This window comes from Hylaeus volcanicus, chromosome 4 (genome assembly GCF_026283585.1).
Source record: "Hylaeus volcanicus isolate JK05 chromosome 4, UHH_iyHylVolc1.0_haploid, whole genome shotgun sequence".
Lineage (NCBI taxonomy): Eukaryota > Metazoa > Arthropoda > Insecta > Hymenoptera > Colletidae > Hylaeus > Hylaeus volcanicus.
This window is the reverse complement of record NC_071979.1, coordinates 23,393,320-23,405,816: the sequence shown is the minus strand read 5'-3', so window position 1 is coordinate 23,405,816 and position 12,497 is coordinate 23,393,320. Positions and strand designations below refer to the sequence as shown.

Below are 12,497 nucleotides of genomic sequence, written 5' to 3'. Positions count from 1 at the left end.
AAGAGGAAAGGAGATAGACATATCGGCAAACTTCTCATTTATTCGAAGTCTAGGGTTTTGTCCATCACTGGTTCTTAGAATAAGTACAATTTCTAATTAAGGTTATAAGTGACTACGAAAATAGAAAATATTTTCGTATCCTTTTATTGAGGAACATTCGTTCATAGATAGTGGATAATTTATCGACAAGCCAACAGGAAATTTCTGTCCTTCCATCGAGAAATGCTTTCATAGACGTGGTGTAGTTCCGACCAACTTCAGAGGCGTGTCATGTTTGCGATAAACGCGGCGTTCTTTCTTGTAGAGTGTTCGACGATTTTTTAAGTCCGGATTTCGTAAAAGATGCTCGCGTTAGGACCTAAAAAGGACGGCGGACCCAACACAAAATTTTTCGAGTCCCAGGAAATTCTCACACAGCTCGATGGAGTGAAACAGTGGCTATTGAAAAACTGCAAAAAGGTAGGTCCGAAGACCCGGCATCGAAACCCACATCTCGATAGTTTATATATTTTATTTAAACATTTTAATGTCTGTGAGATTTAATCGTATTTTTGTTAATTTCGCCACAGTTTCAATTTTTTATTACGAGGATAATTACGCTTTTGAGTCGATGCGACTACCAAGAACCATTTCCAATATCAACAGATTGAATAAGTTACATATATCTCTGTTCTGTTTACGTTTTCGACGTGTATCATTAATGTAGTTATTATTTTGACATGTCGAATCTGAATCTTTTATTTTATGAATTAATAATATAATATTATCTCATTATACACTATAGCTGTATTTATATGATACAGTTGTAAATATTATAAAAAATATACTTATCTAATAACTATCAATAAATGTCTAATGCTGAGAATGTAAAAATATTATATTTGTATTATATTTTACAGTATGTACAAACGGATCCTCCCACTAATAAAAGTTTAGCCACTTTGATAGTACAATTATTGCAATTTCAAGAAGATAATTTAGGAAAAAATGTTTCAAAACCACCCATGACAAGGCTTCCTGTACGTATTTGTCCATTACCATAATTAAGTATTATTTCGTAGTGTTATATTACTCTAAAATTGAATTAAATATTTTTTTAAATTTTCAGGTGAAATGTTTCTTGGATTTTAAACCAGGAGGTGGGTTGTGTCATATTCTTGCTACAGCATATCGTTTTAAACAAGAGCAAGGATGGCGTAGGTTTGACTTTCCTGTTGGAAAGGTAAGCTTTGACATTTATGCTTATATATATATATTATATGTATGATACAATATGTAAACCCTTGTTCTTTTAGTCAGGATCTCGTATGGATAGAACAGTAGAAATGTTGATGGCAGCCGAACGAGCTTTAGTTCAGAACAGATGTCTAACCATACCAAGCATATTTGTAAGAGCTGATGTAGATAAGTCAACAGCTGGAAAAGTGAAAGAAGCAATTCGAAGACATCAGGGTACTATTGCTGAAAACGAAGCGGATGCTACACACATCATTTATCCTCCAGCAGATCCTATGGAAGAAGAATATGCGCGCCCTTGTATGAGGCGCGAGAGATCCGTTCTTCTTCATTGGTACTATTTCCCCGATAGTTATGATTCCTGGACTACTTTAGATCTTCCTTGGGATTTTCCAGAAGGTACACTTACAACTGCAAACATGAAATCTGTATACAAAGTATCGGCAACGTGGGCATTAGATTTAGATCAATACAACGAGTGGATGAACGAAGAAGATTACGAAATGGATGAAAACGGTCAAAAAAAAATACATAAATATAGACTTTCAGTTGAAGATTTAATGGCTCAACCATCTCATCCTCCGCCATCTGCGAAAAAACCAAAGCGAAAACGATCACCAAGTCCACCTCCAAAACTGGGCAAACGTAAAAGTGGAAGGGGGCCATCGGGTGTTCAAAGTGCTTCGTCTACATCATCGCTTACGACTCCGAAAAAGTCACGCGGTGGTGGAGAAGAGGAAGATGATCTCACTCAAGGAATGGAAGACCCTCCAGCGGAACCTCGGATTGTTGAAGTAGTTGCCACGCCTACGAATCCACCGGTTACAGGGCAAGGTAATGTACCAACGAGTGGCACTACCTTAACAACGACGGGAAGTAAAAAACAAGACAATGAACTTCAGCCACTTAAATCTGGTAACATGGCAGATCTGGATGAACCAATGGAAGGTGATAAAGGAAGTTCTCAAGGCACTCAAGACAGAGAAGAACGAGACGCGAGCAAAGAAAGAGGAGAAGGTAACAAAGGCGATGAACCGGAAGATAATGTCACAGAACAAACGCATCATATTGTTGTTCCTAGTTATTCTGCTTGGTTCGATTATAATTCGATTCATACTATCGAAAAGAGAGCTCTGTCTGAGTTTTTTAATGGTAAAAACAAATCTAAAACGCCAGAAATTTACCTTGCGTACAGAAATTTCATGATCGATACCTATAGATTAAATCCCACGGAATACATTACATCAACCGCTTGCAGACGTAACTTGGCGGGTGATGTATGCGCGATTATGCGCGTACACGCATTTTTAGAACAGTGGGGACTTATTAATTACCAAGTAGACGCAGAATCAAGACCAACGCCTATGGGGCCTCCTCCAACGTCGCATTTCCATGTACTATCAGATACTCCGTCAGGCTTGGCTCCCGTCAATCCAAACCCTCCAAAAACGCCACAACCTTCGGCTGCCAAAGCTTTGCTCGATTTAGAAAAGAAATCGAACATAACGAGTGGAATTGGAGCAGAAGAAAAGGTTTCAGCTGGAGCGATGGCAAATTTCGGATTGAAAATAGATCAGTATTCAAGAAAACCGGCGGTGTTGAAAAACAAACAAGCTGCTGGTGCTACTCGCGATTGGACGGAACAAGAAACACTTTTACTATTAGAAGGATTAGAATTGCACAAGGATGACTGGAATAAAGTTTGTGAACATGTTGGCTCGAGAACGCAAGACGAATGCATTTTGCATTTCTTACGACTTCCAATAGAAGATCCATACTTAGAAGAAGGTGGACCGGAAGGTTTGGGTCCATTAGCTTATCAACCGGTACCCTTCTCTAAAGCTGGTAATCCAGTGATGAGTACAGTTGCATTTTTAGCATCGGTTGTCGATCCTAGGGTTGCAGCAAGTGCCGCAAAAGCTGCTATGGAAGAGTTTGCAGCTATCAAGGACCAAGTACCCGCGACTTTACTGGATCAACACTTGAGAAATGTACAAGCTAGCGCTAATTCGGATGGTAAATTCGACCCAGCTGCGGGATTAGCGCAATCAGGAATAGCTGGTACAGGTCCCCCTGAACCTCCAGATGACACAGCAACTCCGTCAACAACTGGAACTGTTTCAACACCGGTGACTACATCTCCACATTCGGGGACACCGACTCCTATGGAAACGAAAAAGGAGGAACCAGAGAAACCTAAGGAACCGGAAGTTGACCAAACTCAGTTAGATGTCACAAAGAAAGAAGAAGAAATTAAAGAGACAGAAGAAGATACAAAAACTCCTGTAGACGCCGAAGCTGTGGAAGCGAAAGAAAAGAAAGACAAGGTGGTGCGCGATGCTCAACTCCAGTCCGCAGCTGCTGCCGCATTGGCAGCGGCTGCCGTTAAAGCAAAACACTTGGCAGCCGTGGAAGAACGTAAAATTAAATCCTTGGTGGCTCTACTTGTCGAGACACAAATGAAGAAACTGGAAATTAAATTACGTCATTTCGAAGAATTGGAAACCACTATGGAACGAGAACGCGAAGGTCTCGAGTACCAAAGACAGCAGCTCATCACCGAAAGGCAACAGTTTCATCTGGAACAATTAAAAGCCGCAGAATTCAGAGCGAGGCAACAAGCGCATCAACGTTTAGCTCAAGAACAACAGCAACAACAACAGAATCAGCATCCACCTTGGCAACCAACCGCGCAACAGCAGCAGCAGCAGCAACCACCGAGTCCGCAAGCACAGGCTCAACAACCACCTCCCCATACGCCTCCGCAACAAGCATAACTCTCTTGTGAGTTACTTTTAAATTATAATTAGCGATCATGATAACGCGATGCGCTATTGTGAGAAGGAAGGACATGAACGTAGAATGAACAAAATATAAATTAAATTTTTAATACTGAATATATTATTTCTGCGATACAGCGTAATGTTTCTTGCGTTACAACGCATTATGTTTTGATCTCATTTAACGTATTTGGAAAATTTACGAAACAACTACTAAACATAATCTATTACAAATTCGTGTAGAAATATTTTTGAGAAGAAGAAATCATCATTTTTTTAACACATTTTCCTTATACCTCATTCACACCGTAAATTAAATGTGAATTTGCAACGCAGTCTACGATTCTTTGTGTGTATTTGTGTGCACAAGATTATACAACATAGCGGCTGATTTATTTCGTTAAATCATAAGAAACTTACATTCCAATTAATCGTAAAGATTCGTTAACGTTCAAGTTACAAAGCATGGTTGTGTACGAGTTCCAAAACTAAATCAGTCATCAGTCGCGCGCATTCCGCATTTCCGCGAGGTGGTGCTCGCAAACTTTGATTTTCCTTGCATGTTTCCGACCTTTCGTACATATCCGGTGCATCCTCACTTTCGCACGTACTAATTGGCAACATGTCTAATGCGAGACCTACTCCAAATCGTCCGCAACGTCGCATTTCTTCATTCAATCTGTACATTAACAACACGTTTAAGGTCTACTGGTTTACGAATTCTATTGTTACCTTCTCTTTTTTTCTCTTTTACGAACAAATTTGTAGTATATTACTTACAGCTCCCACATAACAGATGGATCTTTTGGTGGCTGTTCTGGATTAAGTGTGTGTAACGAAGACATCAGGTGGAAATGATAGTGCTGGAGAAGCTGCGTCATGTGAGCCCGTCTAATCTCCCCGCTTGTGCAACAGTACAGAAAATTTGCAAGGTCAAGGGCAAGTGAACCAACCCGAGATAGTTGAAAATCGAGTAAACAGACGTCCTGAAATGTCGTAACGTTAGACAGATCGTAATATTTTAAATATTATTTACACGACTGGCATAAACAATCGAAACATTTGTTAGCGTTCAAATTCTTATTATACCTGATTTTCAAAAAACAAAAAGTAAATAACATAAATATTTTTACACTATATCCATCCCTTTTTCCTCTGTATTGAGGAAGTTATTATAGTCACGTACGGAACAAAATTTTTCAAATTCCACGACTACTTCGATAATGAAGTATATACATATTTTATTTACGTGATATGAAAAATGTTTAAAAAAAAAAACAAATTAATTTACGATACGATTGAATTTATATAATGTTCTTTTTTTCAATCAGACGACTACACAAAGTGCAAGAATTTTTGCTTTACGGTTAATATAGTACTTTCCTGATAAAATTAGTGATAAATAACGAGAGAATCGTAATATAAGAATCTTATAAATTTATATAATAAAAAATTATACTGAAACAAATGTCCTTTTAATTTAATATTTTTTCTAAATTCCTAGTATAGTTAGACCTTGTGTAATATAAACAGTCTGCTGCATATTCAAATTTATAAATGTTGATGCCCGATATAAAGAACAATCTCTGCATGACTGACTTAATAAAATGTATATTAAGTGTGTAGCGCTTACCTCTTCGTTTGATTCGGCGTCATCTTGAAATAAAATGTTATTAGTCCAACAATCACCATGACAGAAGACAGTGAGAGGTCCCCGCGCAGCTGCCAATTCACTCATGGTGCGAAAAAATACATCATCGCTGAGAAAGGCTCCCAGTTTTTCCATTATCTCGACTCTTTTGTGCTCCATGTGAGTAGGAAGCCCGTCTGATACCATTTTAATAGCGTTCTTAGCAGCTTCTTGATAATACTGACGATACCATTCTTCGTTTTCCGGTCGAAAAAATGCCTCCTGCACACCTTGTCCTCCATCTGGATCTGTCAATCTTGCAAACTCTTCCGGCCTTCAAAATTCGTGTTATGTATATATATAAAATACGTACTATTTATACATCTATATTATACTTATATATACAGTAAATATTGTGAAAGAGAAAGAGATCCGAGGGGAAAAAAGCAGTCAGCAGAAGCGTATCGGTGAAACAATAGTAATGTAACAATAAATCATCGAGCGTCAAGGGGGAATCCCCCCAGTGGTGGGGGTAGTGATTTTGCAATTATCCAGTCAATCCTGTCTTGCACTTATCCAGTCTTTACTGTGTCCGTGTATATATATATATATATATATATTAATTACTTATGCAAGGTAAGAAAAGACAGTAGAAAGAAGTAATAGTAGTAATAAAAAAAGAATTAATATTGTTTAACTTGCCTTGTTTCTCTAAAAGTCAAACTAAGCGCATGAAAGCCGGCTAAGGCTTTCAAGGCTCGTTTTAAGTGATCAAGTTGTAATCCTTTCCTTCTATCTGCCATTTTAAAGCCTCTTTCTCTTAAATCCTCCATAACGATAAGATCAAACCGCGCTGCATATATTTTGGCGACTCCGCTAAACACTTTTCCATGATTTGTTTGTAACTTATTCAAAGCGGGCCACACATACGTATAGAACGCTACCTCGTTTCGAAAGAGTTGTTCGCTTTTAAACGCTTCCCGATGTTCCCTCGATTCAGGCAAAACTTTATAAATAATCGCACATTCGTAATTAATCCATTCACTGTTTTCCGTTTGTCTTCGACCCTTTGCACGTATACGATAAAGCATAGACGTGTAATTGTCACCTCTTCCTGACCCTGGCTCCTCTTCCAAGTTTGTAATCTCCACATTGGGTTCATCTTTTGTTATCAATTCCCTCACGGCTTCCAACGTAAGAGGCATATGTCTTTTCTCGTTCATCACTTTGGCAGTAAACGTAACAAAACTGCTTTCAAGTAAATAGCACGATTTTGTTTAAATAATCGCGTGTGGTTTAACGCTGTTGAATCGATAGATATCGTGGCATTCCAGTCTTTAAAATGGACGAGTGAGTTACGATGTTAAACTATGCGGTGCAGGAAATAAGTATTTGAGTGACGAGAGGATAGTACCTCCCACTACCACTGAACTTAATTTATTAATCGAACGTACCCTAGCTGGAGGGACAAGGACATTAATATCTACCAATCACGTGTGTAATTTTTATTCTTTGAATGACAAACTGATTGAAATTCTTCTACATATAACGCGAATTTAATAAAGAACCAATTCCATCTTGCATACATTTTCAATAGATTAATACGATAATCAATCTTGGAGTTGTAAAAGTTAGAAAACATTAAGAAATACACGATTTTATACTCTTATAAATAATTTTTTATTATATCAGATTATAATTAATTTGATTACTTTTTATTCGACAAATTCAACGTATCACTCCCTACTAACTGTACCAATTTATCGCGATCTGCATCACTAAGCTCTGGATTATCACACAATTTATTTACTATTTCAACAACGTATTCTAATTCTAAGTTTATACAATACTCGAGAACAAGCTAGAAATGAAAAGTAAGATATATAGTTTTTGTTTTAGATTCAAATAAATTAAGAAAATAATAAGTAGGAATACGTACAAGAGCTTCTTGGAAACACTTCTGCGAAATACAACCTTCGAGTAATTGGTTTATTTCCGATTTCTGCATTGTTGGTAAAAATGTCGAGGTATCTTTAACGAAATTCGTCAGAACTTCCCTCATTTCTTTCACACGACTATCGCGTAATAATAGAATTGCTATCCACCCCGTGATGGAAGTTTCATACGATGCACCAGAGGACTTCTTCATTTCTTTCTAAAATACGAAATTTTTTTTATTCCTATACAACTTCATTCCCTGTTCATTATGTTAATTAACCGTAACAAGCACACAAATACTAAACCTGTATATATATCCAACAAGCCCAAGCTACATCCGCAAATATTGCATTCAAAGGTGAGTCAGACGGTACATTAACAGTTTTTACGAGTTCTATCATAGTAATGCTCAAAATAGATTCCGCTATCTCGAATGTGTCGATATATGACCAGAATTTTGGTATATACTCTGTTAAAACTTTCGCAGGTTGTGTTTTTAAATGTTCCATAATATCAATCATAAGACGGATATTTGGGATGTACATATGCGGAACAGTTTTTTGAAAACATTTGTAGAATTCTTCCATTGTATTTGTCATTAACATTAATGTTAGGTATGTATTGAAATAAGTTTGCTCCTGGTGTATGAAAAATTCATTATGAAATAATGAAATGGAATGAATAAATCCATATGGTAGTGAAACAACATACTTGTGTTGTAGACGTCAAAAATTTGTGATTATTGCCAGTAAGGAAAAGTCTGTGTACCATTTCACCGGCTTTTTTATTGGTGTAATAACAAGAAGCTGTCTCTATAGCCTTACTAAAAAATTTACAATCTAAGGGGTCTTGAAGAGTAAAATTTTCTTTTAACATTGTATTTAGGGTATTCATAAAAGTGCTGTATGAATGATCACCTACAAAATTACATAATTTTGTAAATTAAAATTAATGACAAAAACAATATAAATGAAACACAATTACCTGTACGTCTATTGATACTAATAATATAATAATATGTGCTTAACGAAAATTTTATTTTCATTCTTTTGAATTCGTTAAGTAAATGTTCTCCAAAATCTAGGCTTAAATCAGTTGACAACAATGAAGATGCTACTTTAAGGGCAGCATTCAATGTACCAACATTTGGATAAACTCCTTTTGCATCCATCGACTGAAAAATTTCATTTAATAGGTGTATTGCTTCTTGATCATCTTTTATGTAAAGCTTTGTTATTAGCGGTATTCCAGAATTATAGGTAGTGACATTTAATGGAATATCTTCTTTCAGGCATTTCTGAAATAGCAACCAAGCTTTGTTCTCCTGAAAATTTAAATCAATCATGTTTAATATCATAGAAAGTTTCCTATATAAGTAAGACAAATCACTTTACATTTTTCCATTTCGAGTAGCCACATATAAGAGTATTATGAGCTTTAGCTGCTGTTAGTGGATCTTGGGTTATCAAAAAGTTGTATAACTTCTCAATTTCTGGATGGTGTCTAGAATATAAAACTGCTAAAAATAGGAAAGTAAAATTGTGTGCTTACTATGTTTATTACTTACGACCAATATGTGGTTTCATTACGTTTAACAAACCACCGTTCGTGTGGCAAATTATTTGCAGAATCTGTATTGGCATTGTAAAAACATAACAATTCTAATAATGCTTGTTTCGTTTTGTTGGAAACATCACATTCCAATAAGTTATAAATATCAAGAGCATCAGCCACATTACATTGCGATATAGCTTGCAAAAGTATTTCTTCTGATACTTGACTTTTATCTGTATATACTGTTGGAGCTATAAATGCCTATAAACCACAAGGTAAGAATTAAAAAATTACTAAGTACTCAATTTAAATCTATTATCTGTTATAGTAGATCAACTATACTTTGATCTGTGGTTGTGAGAGATCCGTTGGAAATAAGTTTCCATGCTGTTTATGGATCCACATTGCCGTTTTTTTACCAGATTCATATGATAATGCATATGCACGTTGATCCAGTTTCTTTGTTGGATATAAAAAGGGATCGTCGTGATATTTATAGGATGCGCTCAATGGATCTTTTGGTACCGTACTATCAAGAGCCTTTAACAGATAAAGAAATTCCATATAGTATTACCAAAAAACAATAAAAAAAAAATGATTGAACAGATCTTCTAGAATATTTACACGTAAAATATCTGTAGGTCCCCGATGTATCCTAGGTGGTATTTTGATACTAGGTTCTGATGACATCGTAGATTCCAATCTATTTAACCGACAATGTTTTGCTAATTTCCTGCTGAAAGTATGTTCATTATGTATTTTGTTACAAAGTAAATATAAGCTACACATTTTTTCCGTTAATTCAACGATATGTATGCGTTACTAACCTGTACGTAATTCGCGTAAAGTGGTTCATCGTCGATTATTTTCTAGGACCGTTTTATAAACGAAAGTCAGTTTTACAATAGTGGCGATTTAATTAAAATGCAATAATTAAATACTTCATTTCATGTATTTCTCTCACACGAGAATAAACTGTTATACTATGATCGAAGGAAATCTATGTACAGTTAACCTATACACGCTTTTATCATTCGTGTTAGGCGTCTGTACGGTTGCCTACCTGCAGGCGTGCAGGCTCCTTTTTTCTTATCTACAGAATTCGATGGTACAGAGTAATAAGTTTTAGGATACGTTATCAATTGAAAATATCTGTTTTCAAAGCCATTAGTTTATCTGCAATTAAACGGCAACGTTTATAGAGACAACTATCTCTGCATATAAATACGTATGTATGTAAGATTACGTATGTAACTTCTTTTTTATATTTTCGATAACTTCGAATTTGTAAGCATCATGGTAGACTTCAAAATTAGACAACAAAATCGAAAGTGTGTCGAAATAGGTAGATAAATAAAAGTAAAGATACAAAATTTATTCTCTAATAGCCCTTAATTTCAATGGATTTTTTAAAAATTAATATTCATCTGAGTGAAAGCTAATAGTCGAATAAATTTTCTGACAATTAGACGGTATTTAAAGTTGCAACTCAGATGTTCTTCTCATCCTCTCCTGTTTGTTTTTAAAAACCCTAACAACCATTCTCGGTGGATAATGTCTCACCCCCTCGCTCCCATTGTCGTTTGTATCATCAGCCATTGTAAACAAAGACGAACTAAATATTAGAGATCCCTACTTCACGTGTATTGAAATACCTGGGTACATGGGTAATTAATGGATCCGTGTTTTAATCCGTGTATTTTTAATATTCGAGTATCGAAACACACGGATATCAAGGTACACATCGAAATACACGGGTACGCATACATGGAATTATACGGGTACGGTATGCAATTATTTTTATATACAAACTTTTATGTAAAAAAGCTATTATTCTAAAATAAAAATCCTTATTAATTTTGAAAAAATTGATATGCAGTAAAATAAATAAATAAAAAAGATATAAACATAAGAAGAATTAATAAAACAGAATTAATTTTTCAGTGTAGTTTGTAAAACTTTATTTACTAGTTGAAATAAATATTCAAGTTACGGGTAACAATAGATAATTCGATGTATCCGTACCCGTGTATTTCGATGCACGTGTACGTACCTGGATATCCGTGTATTTCGATACCCGGGTACCCGTGTATTAAATAAGGGTGTCCCAAAAATGTTGCAACACCTTGAAAGGGGTGGTTCAGGAGATGATTTGAAACAAGTTTTTCCTTAGCGAAAATGTTGTCCGAGGCTTCGATGAGGAGATATAAACGGGAAACACTGACCAATCAGAGCGCGTGTATACTGTTGGAGCGGCCGCGGTAGCGAATGAGCGCGGACGGCTAGTCGCTCCATCGGCATACTCGCGCTCTGATTGGTCAGTGTTTTCCGTTAATATCTCCTCAACGAAGCCTCGGACAACATTTTCGCTAAGGAAAAACTTGTTTCAAATCATCTTCTGAACCACCCCTTTCAAGGTGTTACAACATTTTTGGAACACCCTGTATACCCGTCTTCTTAATCCCTTAATATACGGTACACGTGTTCCGTGTACTCGTCTATTTTAATACCCGTTCAAAACCGTGATCTCTACTAAATATCAATAATAATACAAAAGTTACGTGTAAATACTATCAAGTCGCAAGAAAAAATATCACAAAAGAAGTCACCGTTGTCGGTTATAGAACTGACGTCGCAATAATAAGAGGTACGCTCGATTCTGGAGGGAAACATTTCGGGGCGTTCGTTAAACGGTTCAACGCATCATTCTCGCCAGTTTTATAATCGTAGAATACTTTTCCATCCGTGAGCTGGTACGTAGAGGTGCGTGGATATGGCAGCTGCACAGTCGTATCTACAAGATAGAGATTCATTTCTTTCACCGCATTTATTGTTTAGCATATGAATGGTGCACGGAACACGTGTATACGTATACGCGCGTGCGCGTGCACACCAAGCGTGTACCCTTTGGCATATTACAAAGAATTGAATAAAGTTTATAAGGAAGCCAAAACCAGTCCGCAAAGAGAAGTAGTTCTCTTTTGCCGTGAGAATGCGCGCGAGCGCGCGCTCAGGCTCGTTCGCGCACCTTCTGTACCGCGGTTGTGTGCGCGTGTGTATGTAGTACGTCGCACACAACGGAACGTGTACATAGGGAAGAAGCCAGGTGTTTTATTTCAAACCGTGGGACTCTTAAAGGGGGATGCTTGCACCACGTTGTACCACGCGTCTTCTACCTGAAGAATATGAATGAAAAACAGGATTCATGTTACACCAGGAACAGCCCCACTACTTTTATTGTGTTTTCTTATTCGATCGAATGTAACGTAACCCCTTGCGCGCCGTTCTTCTACGGTTCTTTTCAATAAATTTTCCTTCTCTACGATCCCAATGTGGTAGAAAAAAAAAAAAAAAGAATC

At 36.6% G+C, this 12,497-nt stretch overlaps 3 protein-coding genes across 5 annotated transcripts; 1 reads left to right on the top strand and 2 right to left on the bottom strand.

Moving 5' to 3' along the window:
- Positions 1-57: 57 nt before the first annotated feature.
- LOC128875824 (SWI/SNF complex subunit SMARCC2) lies at positions 58-5,615 on the top strand. 3 transcript variants are annotated; one of them, XM_054121735.1, is made up of 5 exons: positions 58-459; positions 900-1,019; positions 1,109-1,222; positions 1,296-4,020; positions 4,813-5,615. In XM_054121735.1, the coding sequence occupies exons 1-4, from the start codon at positions 343-345 to the stop codon at positions 4,011-4,013; spliced, it is 3,069 nt and encodes a 1,022-aa protein (XP_053977710.1). In that variant the 5' UTR covers positions 58-342; the 3' UTR covers positions 4,014-4,020; positions 4,813-5,615. The 3 variants fall into 3 exon arrangements, with proteins under 3 accessions (XP_053977710.1, XP_053977709.1, XP_053977708.1); XM_054121734.1 differs by having other exon boundaries at positions 4,785-5,615; XM_054121733.1 differs by having other exon boundaries at positions 4,799-4,941.
- On the bottom strand, positions 4,109-7,018 carry LOC128875829 (uncharacterized). The gene is made up of 4 exons (XM_054121743.1): positions 6,349-7,018; positions 5,650-5,980; positions 4,797-5,002; positions 4,109-4,695 (listed from the first exon to the last, which is right to left on the bottom strand). Exons 1-4 carry the CDS (start codon positions 6,867-6,869, stop codon positions 4,473-4,475), a joined length of 1,281 nt encoding a protein of 426 aa, XP_053977718.1. The 5' UTR covers positions 6,870-7,018; the 3' UTR covers positions 4,109-4,472.
- A 118-nt stretch (positions 7,019-7,136) lies between these two features.
- On the bottom strand, positions 7,137-10,205 carry LOC128875825 (protein PTCD3 homolog, mitochondrial). Its single transcript, XM_054121736.1, has 10 exons — positions 9,966-10,205; positions 9,763-9,874; positions 9,481-9,678; positions 9,152-9,399; positions 8,979-9,087; positions 8,569-8,908; positions 8,296-8,501; positions 7,890-8,222; positions 7,586-7,801; positions 7,137-7,507 (listed from the first exon to the last, which is right to left on the bottom strand). Exons 1-10 carry the CDS (start codon positions 9,992-9,994, stop codon positions 7,355-7,357), a joined length of 1,944 nt encoding a protein of 647 aa, XP_053977711.1. The 5' UTR covers positions 9,995-10,205; the 3' UTR covers positions 7,137-7,354.
- Between the last annotated feature and the right edge of the window lie 2,292 nt (positions 10,206-12,497).

Excerpts from the sequence above, each read along its gene's own strand:
- LOC128875824 (XM_054121735.1), top strand. The coding sequence starts at position 343 with ATGCTCGCGTTAGGACCTAAAAAGGACGGCGGACCCAACACAAAATTT. Across the intron at positions 460-899 it reads TATTGAAAAACTGCAAAAAG|TATGTACAAACGGATCCTCC; the intron begins GTAGGTCCGAAG and ends TATATTTTACAG. Across the intron at positions 1,223-1,295 it reads TTGACTTTCCTGTTGGAAAG|TCAGGATCTCGTATGGATAG; the intron begins GTAAGCTTTGAC and ends TTGTTCTTTTAG.
- LOC128875829 (XM_054121743.1), bottom strand. The coding sequence starts at position 6,869 with ATGAACGAGAAAAGACATATGCCTCTTACGTTGGAAGCCGTGAGGGAA. Across the intron at positions 5,981-6,348 it reads TTGACTTTTAGAGAAACAAG|GCCGGAAGAGTTTGCAAGAT; the intron begins GCAAGTTAAACA and ends CGAATTTTGAAG. Across the intron at positions 5,003-5,649 it reads ACGCCGAATCAAACGAAGAG|GACGTCTGTTTACTCGATTT; the intron begins GTAAGCGCTACA and ends ACGACATTTCAG.
- LOC128875825 (XM_054121736.1), bottom strand. The coding sequence starts at position 9,994 with ATGAACCACTTTACGCGAATTACGTACAG. Across the intron at positions 9,875-9,965 it reads TTTACGCGAATTACGTACAG|CAGGAAATTAGCAAAACATT; the intron begins GTTAGTAACGCA and ends ACATACTTTCAG. Across the intron at positions 8,502-8,568 it reads TAGTATCAATAGACGTACAG|GTGATCATTCATACAGCACT; the intron begins GTAATTGTGTTT and ends GTAATTTTGTAG.